The sequence below is a fragment of the Calonectris borealis genome, chromosome 4 (genome assembly GCF_964195595.1).
Source record: "Calonectris borealis chromosome 4, bCalBor7.hap1.2, whole genome shotgun sequence".
Lineage (NCBI taxonomy): Eukaryota > Metazoa > Chordata > Aves > Procellariiformes > Procellariidae > Calonectris > Calonectris borealis.
Genome location: NC_134315.1, coordinates 14,602,905 through 14,621,352, shown reverse-complemented (window position 1 = coordinate 14,621,352; position 18,448 = coordinate 14,602,905). Strand labels below are relative to the sequence as shown.

Here is an 18,448-nt window from a genome sequence, read left to right as displayed (position 1 = left end):
CTCCTATACCTAATTTTACAGCTGCTTAGAGGTGTAATGATTCATGTTTCTACAGACAGGGGCAGAAGATATTGAAGCACTTGCCTAAGGTTACATGAGAAGGCTGTGGCAGAAGAGGGACTCCTGTGTCCAAGCTAGTGACAAACCACTGCACCATCCTTCTAGATATTAGTATTAGTATACTTTTGAGTGTACTAATGTATTTGATCAAGTACTTGTAATGGCTAGGATCACATTTTTTGAGTTTTCCAGGCAAGCAGGGTGCAACCTTTCATTCAGCTTGTGAATTCCATTACCATCATCCAAGCTTTTATTAGTTCAAGAGCAAACTACTGGAAAATGCTCTACATGGGGCTACTTCAAAACCATGAAAATAATTGAAGTAAGGTATACTTGCACTTAAAGTTATTAATAGAGACTTGAAGCTGTGCAGTGGAATTAATTTAAGATTTATGTGAGTGTGACTAAATTGAAAAAAACAAAATACTTTAATTTGTATGCATATATAGCTCATTATTGAAATTAACAGGCATCAGTCACTCTAATACCATCTCATGCGACAGATGCCATAAATGTGGATCTATTTTCTCCCCTAGTTAGCCAAATATCTGTTTTATTCCATAATCCTTCTCAGTTTTGAATTAATGGTGACTTTTTTAGGCTTGAAGGTGGGAGATTATAATACTTCTTGATTTTTCCAACTTGATGAAAGTCAGTGACACTGAAAGGAAAATCCCTCATACTGTTGTTAATGCTCAGAGTTTCATTCTGTGAATTTGCCTGTATGAAAAATTAGCTGAAGACAATATAAACTAATTTTGATTTCTGAAAAATGTCCATACTCTAAGACTCAAATTCAGAGCTGATGTCTAAGATCTCCAAAGTATGGTGTGGTAGTAAAATGAAAGAAGTGCTCAAAAAGTTGGAAAATATTTCTTTTTCCTCTTGAGTAAAGCATACCAAGAAAGCTATTTTCAGAAGAGTAATAGTCATATTACGGTTACTGAAGAAAATGTCCTTCTGCCAGCCACACCATTATCTCAGTGGGGCTTTGCACTAGAAAAATGTCATTAGCTACCACACCAGGCTCCACAAGAGTTAGACATGTCATGTTTTAGAGGACAAGAATACAATACTTGTGATATCCTCGTTGCACAGAGGAAATGGCAGTCTGATCTTGATGATATTTTAAACACTGGAAATGCCAGAGGTCATGGTGAGCTGTAATTCTTCCCCGAATAAGTGGTGACCCTGGGGTATGGTATTTTCACCACAAGAAAGAAAGAGCACACACAGAACCTAAAAAAAAGTGTGACAAACAAAATAAGCCAAAAATTTTGAGAGTGTGAGATTAAAAACACCTGAGGAAAACACCTGAGGAGAATGACTACTGTAGTAATAAGGTAGCAGTGAACTTAGCTTGACCGTTCACTTTTTATCAGGGCTGTGATGCTAACGTGACTTCTGCATGGCTGATCTGTTGTTGATGGGACTGTTGCTTAAAGCATCTTAGTTTTACTCAGCTGAATTTGGTATTGTTCTCAACTGCAAAGGTATCCTTTTTATTATCCTTTCCTAACATCCCAAGGGAGGAACTTTCCCAGTTTTTGAATCTACAACATTGTGAGTATGTTTGAATGATCAAAAGAGACCAAGTTGTCTCACCTTAGTGAATTAACCCTGTCCAGAACACCACAGTAGCTGCAAGCCTACTTCATTTCAAAGGTAGGCTCACTTGTGTTTATGTATTTCCACAGTCACTTAAAATTATCTTTCTATTTTCTTGTACAAAAGTGTTGCAATCATTGTACGTTAATTTAAGAAAAGGCTTATGGGACACCGAACTATAGAAAGAAAATTCTTCTTTTTCTTAATGAAGATCTGAAAGTATAACATCCCACTTTATATTCGTTAAACATAAAAACTGAGAAAATTTGATCAATTGTTGTGGCTATGTTTTTTAACCACTAATTTGACTTACTAATAATCCATCTTAAATTCCATGGTCTAATGTCTCATTTAATAATTTCTTTCTTACAGCAGTCCAATTTACAATTAAATCCAATTAAAAAAAGTTGTTCTAGTAATTCAGAACAATAAACACCATTAAAGGAGGAAGTACAGGGAAATAGAATAGCAATTATATGGACAATAAAAAATGTCCTTCTCATAGCTAAAAATAAATGCTTAATCTTAGTTTTACAAAAACAAAATAATTCATCAAACTGAAGTATTTCAAAACCAGACAGGCTTCAGGACAATGATATAGTCAAGTCTTACTGAAATGTGGCTTGACTGAAATTTAGGTAATTACAGACTGTTTCAACAATTTTCCAGTTGTTTTTGGGAAGTGGCCTCAGCTGAGTGACTGCAAGGTAAAGAACAAACTCAAACTAAGCTTTCTTTAAGGAACGTGTTTCTTAAAAAATGGTAAAATAAACAGGAAACATCAGAAGGTTTGAAAGCAGGGGAGTGACACAGACAACATCAGCACGCTCGAGTGAAAAATTGCTGAATTTTCCCTACCAAAGAAATGAATTACATTGACACATTGTTTTGAACCTTTTCAATGCTGTGTTGAATTCCTGCTTAAGCTTAAGGATCAGCTTAAAGATCCCAGTCATTAAGATCTCAAATCCTCTGTTCAGGAGCATGCGCTTGGGAGGGATGACCTGTGGGAACAAGATTTAAGTTGACATAAGTCTGTGTGGAAGGTGGTTTTGTTAAACTGACCATCTTGTCCATCACACCAGTATTGACCAGCAGGAACTACAAGACAGTGCCCCACTGGTAAAATCTGTGGACAGAGACCCCAGCTGCAGGTCATTGACGGACAATCTTGCTTCTCAAGCTTCTGGGTGCTCTAACTCTTACATGATTCAAAAACAAAATTTGTTTTCCAATTTCCAAGCAGCTTATAAGTCCTTTGCAAGGTTATGCATTTTCATTTTAGTATCCAAATCCTAAAACTGCTATATTCAGAATTACCATCTTTGTGTGCTGAAGACTAGAGTCTGCTGCTTTCAGCTCTGTCAGCCCTGGATTTGATTTGGTCTCCAGCAATTACCAGGAACGTCGTTGCTATAGCTGCACTAATGAAAGGAGCAACCATGTTTCCTTGAAGACAATGTAAGCAAGCGTAAATAAACAAATGCTTAACTATATTATAAGTGGCATTAATAGTGTAAATGAGATATTACTGGAACAGCGAAAATAAGATTTTAGCCCTTTTCAGTGGCTTGATATATATCAAACTTGCAACCTCTTACTCAGTGGTTAGCTTGAGCTGATACAACTTTTCTGACAGATATTTAAAGTATTATTAGTTTTATAGGATTTTCTTCTTCATCATGATGCCAGTCACATTTCTGTTGTATTTGTTCATGTTACCACATTTTTCCAGTGACAGTCTGTCTCCATAATTTTGCTGATTCCTGTTAGGCCAATAACGGGCGCATAGGTGAAAGTACATGACCAAAGGCAGGAACGTAAGAAAGTTTTAATTTAAAAAAAAAAATCCTGTTAAGTTGCAGTGATCTTTGTCAACTCCGGTTCACTGAGTTTAGCTTTAAGTGTGATTCTTTTCTGAAAAGTGACTGTAAAATCTGTATCACACGTCGTCATGTTTGTGTTTCAGTGGCTCTGTATCAGTTTTGTTCAGGATGTTGTTGGATTTTTTTTAACCACCAGACCTACCAATGAACCAGAGATTTGAAGGTCATGCTGTGTTCAGTCTCATGCAACACCAACAATAATGACATTTCTGAGGAATGAAATCTCTCACTCACCTTCACAGCAAACCACTCCGGTGTCTAGGGCAGACTGTGCTGTCAGATTTTCATGAAGCGGGAGTAAATCCATTGTACTGTCAAGCTAAAATGAAATCTCCCAAAACAAACTTATGCTACATCTATGAAATAGTCTTACTATATTAGCATTATGTATTGTATTAAGGTGGCAAATTTCGGAGGGAATGATCCTTCTAGCTCATCATAGGACAAGCTTCCATCGCTGTAACAGAATACGGGAATTATCCTGCAGAGTGATTACTGTAACAATACTGTCCTTATATTACTATGTATCTGTAAGCAGACAGTGTTACTTACCTGAATTATTCAGTACCCTTTTAATAGATCTTAATCTTTCTGGAAAATGCTGAGCAGTTTTTGCTAATGGCTGCGTAATGCTAACTTACTGTCTTGTTACTTGGTTAGGACAGAGGTATGTTTCTTTTTGGAGATATTGGGCACTGGAGGCATTGGACCAAGATGGGTTAATGAATAAAATTAACGGAGCATATTTTAAAGCAAAACTCCTCTTTGCTAGATATTAAATATGTTTGGTGGTTTAAGAGAAAAAGTAAATACCACATGGTAAAATGACATTGTTTGGAAGCACCGTCATTACTTTTCTTATCTGATTTATGCTTCTGACTTAGCACTCTACAAACTATTTTCCTTTTCTTCTCTCCTTTATTTTGCAGTTAACTTTGACCACTTTCAAATATTGCGGGCTATTGGGAAAGGGAGTTTTGGAAAGGTAAGAATCAATTTATTTTCAACAGTTAAAAATCTAATCAAGAATTCCTTTGTGTATTTCTGGTGTGACTTGGTTAGACTAGGATATAGAAACATAGGTTTTGTAGGCTTTTGCTTCTTAATGACATTTCATCATCAGTATGAACTGACTCTGACTATTCATTAAATTGTTTCTATTACAATATATTCACTAAAATTAATTGAGTAAAATGATTATAATTATTAAGTCTCCTCAATGGGGATTAGCAGAATTTAAAAATCAGTCCTCAAAACAAAAACAAACAAAAAAGTAGGAACAGACTACTTTTTCAGGCAGTCCATTAGAGCGATCTTGTTCTTAAATCTCTGGACTTATTCGTGTCTTTAAAATAATTGCAGTATTTTAAAGGCATTTTATATAGATTCAATACACTTGGGACTGTATAAACTGACATACACTGTAATTATGATCATTGAGTAAATGTTTGATCAATTCAAAAGGCTTTTGTTGAAACAGAGAAGATTAATTGTTTGTTTACACATGAGTAGGCGACCTTTCTTTCCTATAATAAAGACTATAACAAGGCTTTAAATTTTAATATGGGTAAATACAAGGCCATGCAGTCAGAGAAAATCATATTCTAAAAATATTAGAAGCCGTTACTCGCAGGAATACATTTGAAGGTGAAATATAACTTCAGTAACTGATCAAGCAATAGCTATCTAGATTTTGATTTAAATGATTCTTGAGTATATGCCAGTTGAGTGCCAGTGAGCTACTTCTGTAGTTATACATTAAGCACATGCACAGGATTTTGCTGGCTCTTGACCTTCTGTGCGGAAAAATGACTTTCATTTTACAGAGGCCTGAAATACTTCTCGCAGAACAGCATGGTTCTTCATGGCATGGTCCTTATTCAGTTCAGGAATTTCCAAGAGAAGCCCTCTTTGAGGTCAATAGGAGAATATGTTGCTAGTGCAAAATGGTATTCAAGAATCCCTTAAAAATCAGTGCGGCTGGAGATCACTGATTGTTTATTATCACAATACACTGATGGAATATCATGTCAAACTAAATAGAGGTCCAGGAGTGCAAGTTAGCTCCAGGACAAGCAGTTAAAGATATATCCAAATCATGCTGACCATCACAAAGACCCCCTGCACCTCTCTTTCTTCAGAGCTTCCCCATTCACACCTCTACTGTTTCTGCCCTTTCAAAGGGGCCCTCACCTTTCCGCATCATGCAGGAAAATAAAACAAACCTACATGCTTTTGGAAGGCTCATTGGTTTATGTTTGGTCCACTCTTCTCCATGGCATTCAGGAAACTGGTGAACGTTTCTATGATATTTCTAGCAACATCTAATTTTCTTACAGGTTTGTATAGCTGCAGTGTTCTTGTTAACCTGCTTTGGCAATATGTATGGGTGAGAATAGAGTTTCACAACTCTGAGAGAATATGTTTAATGCAAGAAAGGACTCATGCATAAGTCTCCTCTCCATTTAAATCCTTATTTTGCAGCTGTCAATGCAACAGAAGAGTCCTTGGCGTAACAGGCTTATTTTTCCCAAATGAATGCAAGCTTCTGACCAATCACCTTGTTTTTCCTTCCAAGGACAGGGAAAGAAATAAAACCATTTTAAAATTACCTATTATACCATAGCCAAAAGCACAACGTGGTAAATCAGTCACCGTTTCAAGTGTCTTTGTGAGTCAGTCTTGCCTTTATCATTCATTTAGAAGCCTCGTTACAGGCAACTTTTCCTATTACTGTCCTTCTGGAAGTACCTGGCAGCAGAAAATGTCGGCAAATGATGCAAGACCTCTAATCTCTATTGACTCGGTGTTTGCTGTTTGGGGTCTATTGTGCTCTAGCATCCTGCAACATGTAACACCGTGTTCGGTATCACACCTTCCTTAAACTGCCTTCTTCCTTTATGGCTGCTCTGTGGCCTTTTTTGTTTTCTGAGAGCAGTAGGATGTTTTAAGACATGTTCTACTTTTTTATTTTATTGCTGTTGGTACAACCTCTCTCTCTCTCTCTCTCTCTCAATATTTCTTAAATTACTGTGGTTGCTACAGCAACCTTAGGCCTCTGCAGGATATTGCTGCAGAAGGTATCTGATATGGCAGAAGCTCCACGCAGCTCAGCTCGCTCTTGTGCACAGAGCTCAAGGTGATCCTCAGCACCTCACCTCCTCCATCAGTGCTGACTGCTCAGCAGCTACACTCTGTCCCTCCCAGCTGGCTGCAGAAAGGTCTCTGCCTTTTCCTTTGGCATTTTCAATTCACAGTAGCAACATTTGCTGTTACAGGAATTCCTAGGCCATTTGGTATCAAATGCTTTGTATCTCAAGAGCTTGTCTTTTCTGAGAAGTGGCCACCTGTTTTAAGCGACTGCCTCAATACACGGTGTTCCTTAGGGACATGTTAAGAGCAGTTGCAGTCTTGTGCGCACTGTAGCATCTTCCCCAGAAATGTGTAGATACATTGCAGCAGTTGTGAGGAGCGTAGGAAATGGGTGTGGAGAGAAGAGAAACAAGGAGCATGCTCCTGTTTTCGGAAACAATCAGCCTCGCTTCTCTCTGTTTGGAAAGGCGTCCTTTCAGAGCTCAGTTTGCACCCTGGCAAGGGACAGATGAAGAAGATGAGTTCTGAGCTTGCGTAGGACCATTGCAACCACAGCTTCTGTGTAAGTCAACAGTTCTTTCGTTCAAGCCAAGTGATGTGCAAGCTGGTGACACACAAGACTGGTGTGTGACCACGCACTGAGCACATGTATACATACCCGGTGTATGTATCTGTACGTACAGACACTGGTACAGACCTATGAGCTGCTGCAAGGGTGACAGTGGTACCCAAGCGAGGTATGTGGCACTCCTCCAAAGGTAACCTTGCTGGCTTCAGTGACCTTGCTTTGCTAGGTAGATGAAGGTAGCTCTTTGCTTATGCTTTCGTGTCCTCATATGTAACAGGAAACATTGATTTTTTTTTTTTTTTTAAAGACCATTAAGCTAGTTATGCTTGGCATGTTCCAGCTATTAGTATTTCCAAATACATTTGAAGTGGGCCAAGTCAGAAATTTTGTCCAAACCGCTTATATTCATATATTAAATATTTCCCTTCTAAGTCAATTCAGAAGTACACACTTTAAAATACTCAAACCAAAAATGTTGAACACTGGTCTAAGTATTTATTTCTTTATGCCATGTGATACCTTAAAAATGCTCTCTTACATTTAATCTGGCTAAATTTTTCCATTTTGCTATATGTAGAGCCATTATTCTTATCAAACAAAATATTGCAAAAAATGATATATTTGAAGATCATCCAATAAGTACAAAACTGACTAGGAATGGAATACAAGAATTGTCATTGTTCTTTACTGCAACAGTAACCATATAATCGCAGGCTTACTGCCACAAAATAATTTGCATTCACGTGAAACAACTAGTTTTCAGGAATATTATAGTACCAATTTTCTTCAAGTTCTCTGTTCATGGGAGCAGGTATATTGAACAATCTGACCTCCTTAAATTAAATTCAAATTATGATATGAATGTACAAACTCTTTCTCCTATTTGTCTAAGATGCTGAGACACAGGACTTAGTCCTGATTAATTTGTTTGTATAAAACAGTGACTTCCTCTGCTGAAGTAATTGAAATTACACTGGTGTAAAACAGATGGGAGCCCAGAATCACATCTGCACTGATCGAGGGTACTTTACTAAATAATATGCAAAGTATTTCAGAAAAAATATGCTGCTATCCTAAAAGCAACATAACGCACAACTGCAGAATATTAATATTGTTTGACAGTATAAACACCTATTTTTTTAGCTTGAGTTAATATGAAAGGAGACTAAGCAGATGCTTGGTCCCTGCTCCAGCTGTCGTGGTTTGCTCAGGGGAATCTGGGAATGAATCCCCCTATTTCAAGGAAATTTCCTGGCAGTGTAAAGCCAACCTTATGACATCCATTCTCCAGCCTCTTTGTGTAAATCTTTCCAACTCTTCTTGTAGGCTGAGATTATAAGCATTAATTTTTCAGAATATGTGGGTAAGAACAGACAAGGTAGCACTATTTCAGGCACACACTTCATAGCAGATTTGTCAATTCCCACACTGAGTGTGAAACATATAGCTGATTTCTGTCTTGTAGTCCCCTATGTCTAGGTGAGTGTCTTCTGCCCGTGCGGTGCCACAGACCTTCTCTTGGGCTGTTATTACTCATGGCAACTACAGGTGCCCCATCTGATCTTCTGACCTGACATAAGATTATGACACAGGAGCAAGGCTGAGGTGTGCACTCCAGCTGCCAGCTTTCTGCTACCCGGGACCTTGCACAAAGGAGCTTTCTCTGGCTGCAGTTTTGCGTCTCTCCTTTTTTATGACCTGTCATAGAATCATAGAATCATAGAATCATTAAGGTTGGAAAAGACCTCTAAGATCATCGAGTCCAACCGTCAACCCAACACACCATGCCCACTACACCATGTCCCTAAGGGCCTCATCTACACGTCTTTTAAATACTTCCAGGGATGGGGACTCCACCACTTCCCTGGGCAGCCTGTTCCAAGGCCTGACCACTCTTTCAGTAAAGAAATTTCTCCTAATATCCAATCTAAACCTCCCTTGGCGCAACTTGAGGCCATTTCCTCTCGTCCTATCGCTAGTTACTTGGCAGAAGAGACCAACACCCACCTCGCTACAACCTCCTTTCAGGTAGTTGTAGAGCGCGATGAGGTCTCCCCTCAGCCTCCTCTTCTCCACACTAAACAGTCCCAGTTCCCTCAGCCGCTCCTCATAAGACTTGTGCTCCAGGCCCTTCACCAGCTTTGTTGCCCTTTTCTGGACACGCTCCAGCACCTCCATGTCCTTCTTGTCGTGAGGGGCCCAAAACTGAACACAGGATTCGAGGTGTGGCCTCACCAGTGCCGAGTACAGGAGCACGATCACCTCCCTGCTCCTGCTGGCCACACTATTTCTGATACAGGCCAGGATGCCGTTGGCCTTCTTGGCCACCTGGGCACACTGCCGGCTCGTGTTCAGCCGGCTGTCAGCCAGCACGCCCAGGTCCTTTTCCTCTGGGCAGCTTTCCAGCCACTCTTCCCCAAGCCTGTAGCGTTGCCTGGGGTTGTTGTGGCCGAAGTGCAGGACCCGGCACTTGGCCTTGTTGAACCTCATACAGTTGGCCTCGGCCCATCGATCCAGCCTGTCCAGGTCCCTCTGCAGAGCCTTCCTACCCTCCAGCAGATCAACACTCCCGCCCAACTTGGTGTCATCTGCAAAACCGTATCGTGTGGTAGATTGAGAAGTCTAAGTTCTTATGTACCAAACGCAGACTAAAATGGCTTTATGGAGACTAAGTGTTCCCGCTCCCTGCTGTTCTCTCTGGACCAAGCACATGGCAGCTAGAAGTCTTTTGAAGTTAGTGGGAGACAGGAGAAATCTGTGTTTTGCAGCAAGTCATACTTTTCAGCCATCCTCATCTTTTGCTCTAGGAAGAGCTTCTCTGAAGCTACCTATGGCTTCTCAGCCTACACAGCATTATGCAGCTTTCTGCGCAAACCATTAGCAAATTCTGCCCCAGTTTTACTCAGTGTAACTCTCTCGCTTCACTTACCTAGGTCTGCAATAGCCCATAGGGCACTTTGTCACCTATAGCAGTCTTAGTGGCTGTGTGACCTATTAATCTGCAGATCAAACTCCATCTGTAGGTGCTCTATTTTTTGCATGTGAAATCAGAGGAAATCCAAGAAGGTAGCTTAGAAGTGGACCATAGCATATGTTGGTCCTGAAAAATAAAGTTTAGCCCTGCAGTCATAATCCGTTGGTTTTCTTCCCCTGGTTCTGAGGGAAAGTGGCTCCAAGTCACACTCCAGTCAAATTTCTTTTAACCTGATAGTTTTGAACGCAATTCATTGTTACCTTCTCCCAGATATAAAAAAGATACAACCCTGTGATACAGCTAAGACATGCAGAAAACCCCTCTTTAGAAAGGGAATATTTTCACAAGAGACTTTTAAAAATAGGTACCATATAACTCCAAAGAAAATTAATGGGGATTCATATTGCCTACCTTTAAATGTGTACAACACAGATGCCTACATCCAAGATAGTCATCCACAGTCTCTTTAGGGGGACTTTAAAAGAGAAGCCATCACTCTAGAGGTGGTCCCCTGGACCTATTTAGACCCATACCTTAAGGTGGATGTGCCTGTCCCTATCTGCTGACTATGAAGCTGGATAGTTGTTGAGTTTGTGACACACATATTTGGTTTGAAGCATCATCTATAGAGACTGCTGAAGCAGTGATATCAGTTTGAGCAGGGCACTGTCTGGGCTTTGGTAAATGATATTCACAGAACTATTGAAAGAGGATGCTTTAGTAATGTGAGCGTGACAGGCTTCCACACTGATACATGTAAATAAGGCAATTCTGCACAGACTTCCACAGTAATGAGTCATCACAGAATTTGTTTGTTGAGGTGCCAGAGCACCTGTTTGTCCCTATCTTAAAATTACTCCTTTAGAAAGAATTTAAACCATAAACAAAAAACCCCAACAATTTAAACATTTCCCATTAAGACTGCACGTGAGGAGAGCTTGAGAGCTTTTCCTTTCTTTCCTACAGTAGTGGAAAAGTTTCAGCTCATTGATGTCCTGCTCAGAAGAAGAGCTGACAGCCAGCAGGTAGAAATACCAAGGAGGATCTACACTATGATTCAGTGCTGTCATAGCGATGTCAGGCGTTTTTCACAATAACATCAATGTGGAAACAGCTTGTGTTTCCTGATTTTTAATAGGAAGTAGCGTTAGTGTATTCATTATAATCCCATTGATTTTGAAACCATGTTAAAAGATTTGTGTAGGTACACATTACTAGAAAATGTTTACTATCATTCTGCTTTAAAGCTGTATGCTAGGCAGGCTTCTACTAGCAACAGGAGGTCTGTTGCTGAATGAATACCTTGTCTTTACTGGCAGGTAAGAGAACTGAGTGCCTTCTGGAGTCACAGCAGTGACTGTTTACATTACATATTTAGGTGCTGTATATGATCTTAGTTTGCAGCCTTGGTCAAACCTGTAACTCTCAGCTGAGTAAAACCCCATTCTCTCAGCAGTATCACTAGTCAACGGTTCAATAGGGAGGCTTTTTATGTAATGGAATAAGAGATTTCTGCAAACACCTCAGTCTTGGCCGAGTTTCATATGAAAATCTTGCTGCAAATTCATGTAAGTGAATGAACTTCTAGACTTAGGTTCTGAGCCAAAATTCATAAACATTGTACTTTATAATGTGATTCACTAAATTGGAGTGTCCACATAATCGCAGACAGGATGTCAAGAATTGCCCCTGCAAATTCTGCTTATACTTTTGAAGAACCTGTGGAATCTTGAACAATTCATTTCCATCCTTCCATTTCAGTTCAACCCCATCTGCTACCTCTTCTTCCCCCAAAAGACCAACCCCAATTCCCCATTGTTCCACAGCCTGGGTTCTTTCCATATAAGTGTGAACCTTTAGTTGTCTTAAGGACATCAGCAACGTTCAGACTTTCTGTAACATCCCAAGGAGGAAAATGAAACAACTTCGGTACTCACCATTGTGCAGTATTGATGGGCTCAAGACAAAACATCACCATCCATGTTTTACTTAATTAACAGAACTGATATTAGGAAAGGTAATTAGAAAGTCTGCTTAATCACACCTTATCATTATAGGTTAAAAGTACTCTATTAACTCCTCTCTTTGGAGTAGATTTGAGCTCAAGGACACACTTTATGGAAATAGAGTTGCAGAGAAATAAATGTGGTTTGGCTTCACTGGCCCAGTTCCTCTTGGAGGGACTGGAAAAAGGTAGGGGAAATAAAATATACTGATGGTACGCTCCTGGAGCCTTTCCTCTGCAATTAAGAAATAAGTGACCACACAGCAGGTCTCTCTAGGGTCCTCACCCTGGTGCTGATAGTTCGTCACGAGGTCCAGAATCCAGATGACACCTTGTTAAAGTCAGAGGGACTTTCAGCTGTGGGAAGTTGTCTTAGTTTCTCCAGATCATTTCCAAATTTTGAGCGCACAAGTTCCTTAAAATACAACTCAAAACCAAAGGATTTATTTTTGGTTGGCACCATGTTGTAGTCTGATCTCTGAGCACTACTTTTACGTGTGTGTACTATGTGTGTATACAGTAATTTTACATGTTATAACATGGGAGTGTGTGTGTGTGCATGTGTGTATGTGCATAAATATACATACAAAATAATAGTGCCCACATCAAGTGAATCCAGAATACCCTTGATTTTAGACACTACAGAGTTGTGATATCTAAACCAGATGCTTACAGTACATAGTCTGTATACGTCCTGATGATGAAAAATTCTGATTGGAGCTTATGGCTGTATCAGTAATATAAATGTCGCACCAAAATAATATTTTCAGCTAATATTCTCTTAGCTGTGAAGACACACTAGGAGTGTCACCTATAAAAGTCCTGATCAATTACCAGGAAAAACCCTTCAGAGCAAAAGTCTGCTGAAGATATAGTTTTGCTCTATGTGTGTGTGTAGGGCTGTTATGAATATGAGATTTACACCAGCTTTGGAGATGAGACACTGAACAATCTTATATTTCTGTGTTGCCAGAAATCATATTTAAAATAATGGTTCTTAGATGTGGTGCTGGTGACACTCTCCAGCTTCATTCACAAGGTAAACTGCCATAACGGAAAACAATCCAGGCCTTACATGGGCATTCTCTTGATTAAGATTTTTTTCCTGCATTTACAAAATTATTCGACTTTTTTCAAAAAAAGAAAACAAAATTAAAGCAAAGAAATTTACTGCCAGAGACTAAATCCTTGTAATGGTCTCTTGTGACTTCAAATATATTATGATGAATTTCTGTATGAAAATTCTTTTTCTTTTCAACAATAATTAAGGGAGCATAATTCTGATATTTAGATGAAATATTGAGCCTTGTGAACGTAGGCTATGTTTATGATGCAGTAATCAAGATGTGTGTATTGACTTGCGGGAATGAGGACAATGATTGCGCATTTTCCTAGGCAGGAGATAGTAATTTCTGTGACTAATGGAATAGCCTGCAATTCCAGCAACTGGAGTGTATTCCTCCCAGCTTTACTGTGTAACTTCCGAAAGTTATGCCACTTTTCTTGGTCCCCATTTCTTCTTATACATGAGTGGGTTGTTCTTTTGTTAATTTATTAATTACAATCGATTATGAAGAATCCTGCATAGCTGTAATGTGGACTTTCTGAAGCTGTTCCTAGGTTGTGGTATCCAGACCTGGATTACTGAAATATCGTAAATGTCTCCTTTTTTTTGAAGTCACAACTGAGTTTCCTTTCTGTAGGTGTCAAACTTTATCTTTCACTCTGCTGTCAATTAGGTGTGCATTGTACAGAAGAGAGACACCAAGAAAATGTATGCCATGAAATATATGAATAAACAGAAGTGCATTGAGAGAGATGAAGTTCGAAATGTTTTTCGGGAGCTACAGATAATGCAAGGCCTGGAGCATCCCTTCCTAGTCAATCTGTGGTAAGCAAACCGTTACCCTTCTGTCAAGAATCTCTTGTTTTCTACTTACTGCTGAACCAGTTCAGGCTATGGAAGGCTGGAAAGCTGAAAAGTATGAAAAAAAATTGATGACCTCTTTTTTTAAGGTATTTAGGTTTTGCAGAGGGTTTTATTTTTCATGAATATTTTAAAGATGTCCTCTTGCATGGGAATATTTAAACATCACATTTACCTTTTCATTTCTGGTTTGGTTTCTCTCCAGATTGTTACAGCAGTGTGTGGAAATCCATTGTTCTGTCCAGCTTCATCATTTCTTTTTGACAATACCTCGACTAAACGTCTGTTATGAGGCTGTGGAATATGAAACTCAACCATTCAGTCAAATTTTTTTTTAGTTGATTCAAAGAAAATTCAGAACTCAGTAACTCTTAAAAAATGGCTGCCATGGAACAACAGAAAAACATCTTTCTGTCACCTGGAATTTCTCTTATCTTTCCAGTGTTAGCCACTGCATGCCTCAGTCACATACGAGTGTGAGAAAATGTTGGTCAAGTAATGACTAGCTTCAACTACACAACTAACTTAAAATATTTCCTGGCTTTTATGTAGTGATAGTAGTAATGGGATGCAGACTTTTCCTCCCTTATCTAAAAATTACCTATGTCATTCAAAAAAAAGGGGACATAAACCATTATGATATGAAAAATGGTCAGTTCATGAAGAGCTTGATTGCCTGCAGATGGTCACAGTGCAAACAGACCTTCTGTTTTGTGAGTTCTAGCTGTCTTACTAGAGTCATTGCCTAACCTACGGTCTTTTGCCCATCCTTCAGCTCACTCTTGACCTGTACATGTGAAAAATTTCTTGTTGCCAGATTATCATCTTTCATGAACTAAAAGACAAACTATTTTCTGGCTTGAGTTAATACAGCTTTAGTGTAAGTGCACCCACTTATATCAGCAAAGGATTTGATCCCAAAATTAATTCAGAAAGGACCTGATCATATATATATATGTCTCAAGTGCTATCCACTTGACGTGAATGATCATACTTGAGCTAACCTAATATCCTGTTGGAGGCTTAAAGAAAAATACTGTGACTGTAATACAAAACTTTCCCAGTATATTTTCCAACAGCAACCTGTATTCTGGTGATTTCTTCAGAACAGAAGAAATGTGCTTAAGAGCCTGTGGATTTTTCTTTCATCCATTTGTCTAATCTCTTTTGAACTCACAAACTTTTGTTCTTTAACAAGGGGCAGCAAAGATTTCCACTGTGTAACTAGACACTGTGCAGAAACAGTCATAGGTTAACATGATCTACAAGATACTTCAGTGAACATAACAATGTTGAAGGACTAAAGATCAAATATTTATTGTGAAACAAAAAGTATGCTAGATTCCAATTACTGAATAATAATCAGCTAATAAATAATCTTTCTTGGTTTCTTTTTTCATGCCAAAGATTAAACCTGAAATAAGCAATACCTTAAAATGTGTTGGGTATGATGATGATTTTTATTGTAAATAATTAATTTAGTCTTCTCATGCTTCTGAAATACTGTCACAAGATCTCAAGACTCAAATGTTATACTCTATGTGTATATGAGAAATGTAGAAAATGAAAGAGAAATGTAGTACTCTAGAATTAACAAAACATTTCAGGCAAATAGGACACTATTCAAGATGCTCGAGTGCACTAATAATGTTCTATATTCAATGTCTCTAGCAATGCTTATAGTTGACCAATCTATCTAGGATGCTTATTAGGGAGAATGACAAGATTTTTCTCTGAAGAGAAGGCACAGAGGGGGCCTGTCCACCCATCAGATCACGTAATAAATGACAGGTCATCTCCCGTGGATGGGGCCCGAAATTTATCACTGGCATTAGAGCTTGTGACCCAGCTCAACAGCCAACAGTCCTGTCTCCCTCTTACCGAAGTTAGTTTTCAGGTCTATGGTATGAGACAGAAGAACGTGGAATAGTCTGAAGACTTACATCCAGATCTAAAATCAGTGCCCACATTCAGGGATAGTCCTGCAAAGATAAGCAATTCGCTTGTGCAACCATTCAACCCCTGCTGCCTTAGCATCTCAGTGCTTCACAGCCTGAAATGCCCATGTAGATAACATACTTTGGTTCTCCTCAGAGCCAAAACATGAACGTGTGAAGGTACAGCTAAGCGAGTAGGTGAAACAGCATCCAGGAACATTCCCAGGTGCTGTCTGATGCAGCTGGACTGGCCCTTGGCGTTGCCCCACCTGAGCCAGCCCCTTCCCAAACAGCTCCTGGGATAGTTCCAGAGTCACAGTGTCCCACAGATCAATGTGGCGTGGCCAACACCCTTCAGCAGCAAGGACTTCCTAGGAGAGGCACGAGCTGCTCCCTGCCAGGTGGCCTGAGTGCTTGGAAATGCTCCCCAGCATGTTTCATCTACTATGATAACCAGAGTGGCTAAATGAGAGTAGGAGATCCTGCTCTAGGGACCTCCATCCTTCCTGTTAAAGGTGAGCAACTGTGTAGTCAAACCCTGGATATATGAGACTCTACTGAGATTCAGGGACTTGGACATACACAATTAGAACTGTAGAAATTTTTCCAAAAATAATTTCATTGACACTTAGTATTTTCACCTGAAGTGTTCACCTCAAACACTACACATTCAAATGTCTAGTCATTCAAAACCCTGACTCCAGAGTGAGGTACTGAACTACTGAGGAACCTTTATTTCACCCTGGACTAGCACAGCAAAGGAAAGTCTTGAACCCAAGCCTCCCCAAAATTAATCTAACCTACCCCAAATAATTCATTCTTTGTACCAGGCCCATAATATGTTTCTATAATTAGCCTTGCACAATCCTAAATGAATTTAAAATAGCTTCTGATAGATTTCTGGAGTGTCTACATTTGCAGACTGCAGTGGCATATTCCAGACCTCTAAATGCTCTGTCTCAACTTTTGCCTGAATTTCAAGATGTTCTACACATTGTCTTCAAAAAATGACTTCTGTTATTGAACTGCAACAAGGGCAAAAATCACAAGTGACCCATGAATAATGGTCACGTCTGTTCTATTAACACTAAGCCATATGAAGCTCTTAAACTTATTAATTATATTGATTTATTTAATAATTGAAACTACATTTTATTTGTTTATTTACTACCATGAAAAAAGGAACACTGCAAGTACAAATGGAATATTCCTTAAACATATTTTATGTATTCCCAATAATAATGTTTTAAAATAACAGCATTTTCATTGATTGTTGGTGAATTAGCAGCCTGTTTAATGTATTTTTACTTGCAGTTGAGATGCAATAATAATTTGCATCAAATACATTTACATTGTAGCTATAACTTACATTAGATAATTAACAGGAATCCATGAATTTCCTCTTATGAGTCAATTCCTGGCATACTAATGGAAAGAAACAGTTGAAGCTGCATTTCTTCTACAGTAATTGCAGCTAGATTTGTGTTTAATTTTTCTGAGTTGGATTTTTTTCTGTCCATTTTTAAAATTGCATTGTAAATGTACAAATAGGCTGTAACAGGAGCTACTAACTCTATCTTGTTTCACAAACTGGAATATTAATTTAACAAGGAACAGTTATGTCATGGTGTATGGGCAATAACACAGCTGCAGCTCATGTAAATGTTGAGTTTCTTTTGACAGGGCTGTTTTGGACCAGTCTGTCTTTCTAGCTCTATCACACTCTCTAAGGGTGCATAGCAGTTTTCAAAAATCCTGCCTAAGGTAAGATTTTGATGACTAAAACTCAGAAATCCCATCAGCCTACTAAACTTAATTGGCATCTCCCTACTTAGCTGGGGTATCCAACTTTGATTTCCTAAGGATATTCAGAAGTAATTTTTCTGAGAAGGTAAGTACCAATCTGCCATCTAGAGCTCTAGCTCTGCTGCAGCCCCCGCATCAGTAGACAGCAACTGACACTCTGTGAACTAAAAGAACACTAACACTCCTAGAGAAAGTCAGAAATTCAGTTATAGGCAGGACCGAGACAAAGACGAGTAGTGGTGCACAGCTTTTCCAAAACGGTTTAATTGTGGTGTGTGTGCATTTTACATTAGATTGTCATTGGATAAAATCTGAAAACAGACTTTGGATTAGGAACTGTAGTAAAGTATGTTTGCACAAAACACTTTGCGGGCTTGCCGTTAAACAGTCATGTAGTCTGTGAAGAATTGAGGATCCGGCTGCCTACGCTAAAGGGGGCCTAGAGGTCATGTCTTCTGCTGTCCAGATGAGCTGACTATTTGTCTACTACAGATAATGTGATGATAGTGCCAAGAGATTTGTTGATATAAATGTATCAATCTTATTTGCCTCTTGCAATCTCAGTGAAAAGTAATTAGCTGGCT

At 39.0% G+C, this 18,448-nt stretch overlaps 1 protein-coding gene across 2 annotated transcripts in view; it reads left to right on the top strand.

Annotated features, from left to right (window-relative positions):
* Window positions 1–13,951: 13,951 nt before the first annotated feature.
* STK32B (serine/threonine kinase 32B) overlaps window positions 13,952–18,448 on the top strand; it is a 141,802-nt gene continuing 137,305 nt past the window's right edge. For both annotated transcript variants that reach the window (XM_075150527.1, XM_075150526.1), the window contains exon 1: window positions 13,952–14,085. In XM_075150527.1, coding sequence (XP_075006628.1) covers window positions 13,967–14,085 — 119 coding nt within the window. In that variant the 5' untranslated portion in view covers window positions 13,952–13,966. The remainder of the gene's footprint in view (window positions 14,086–18,448) is intronic.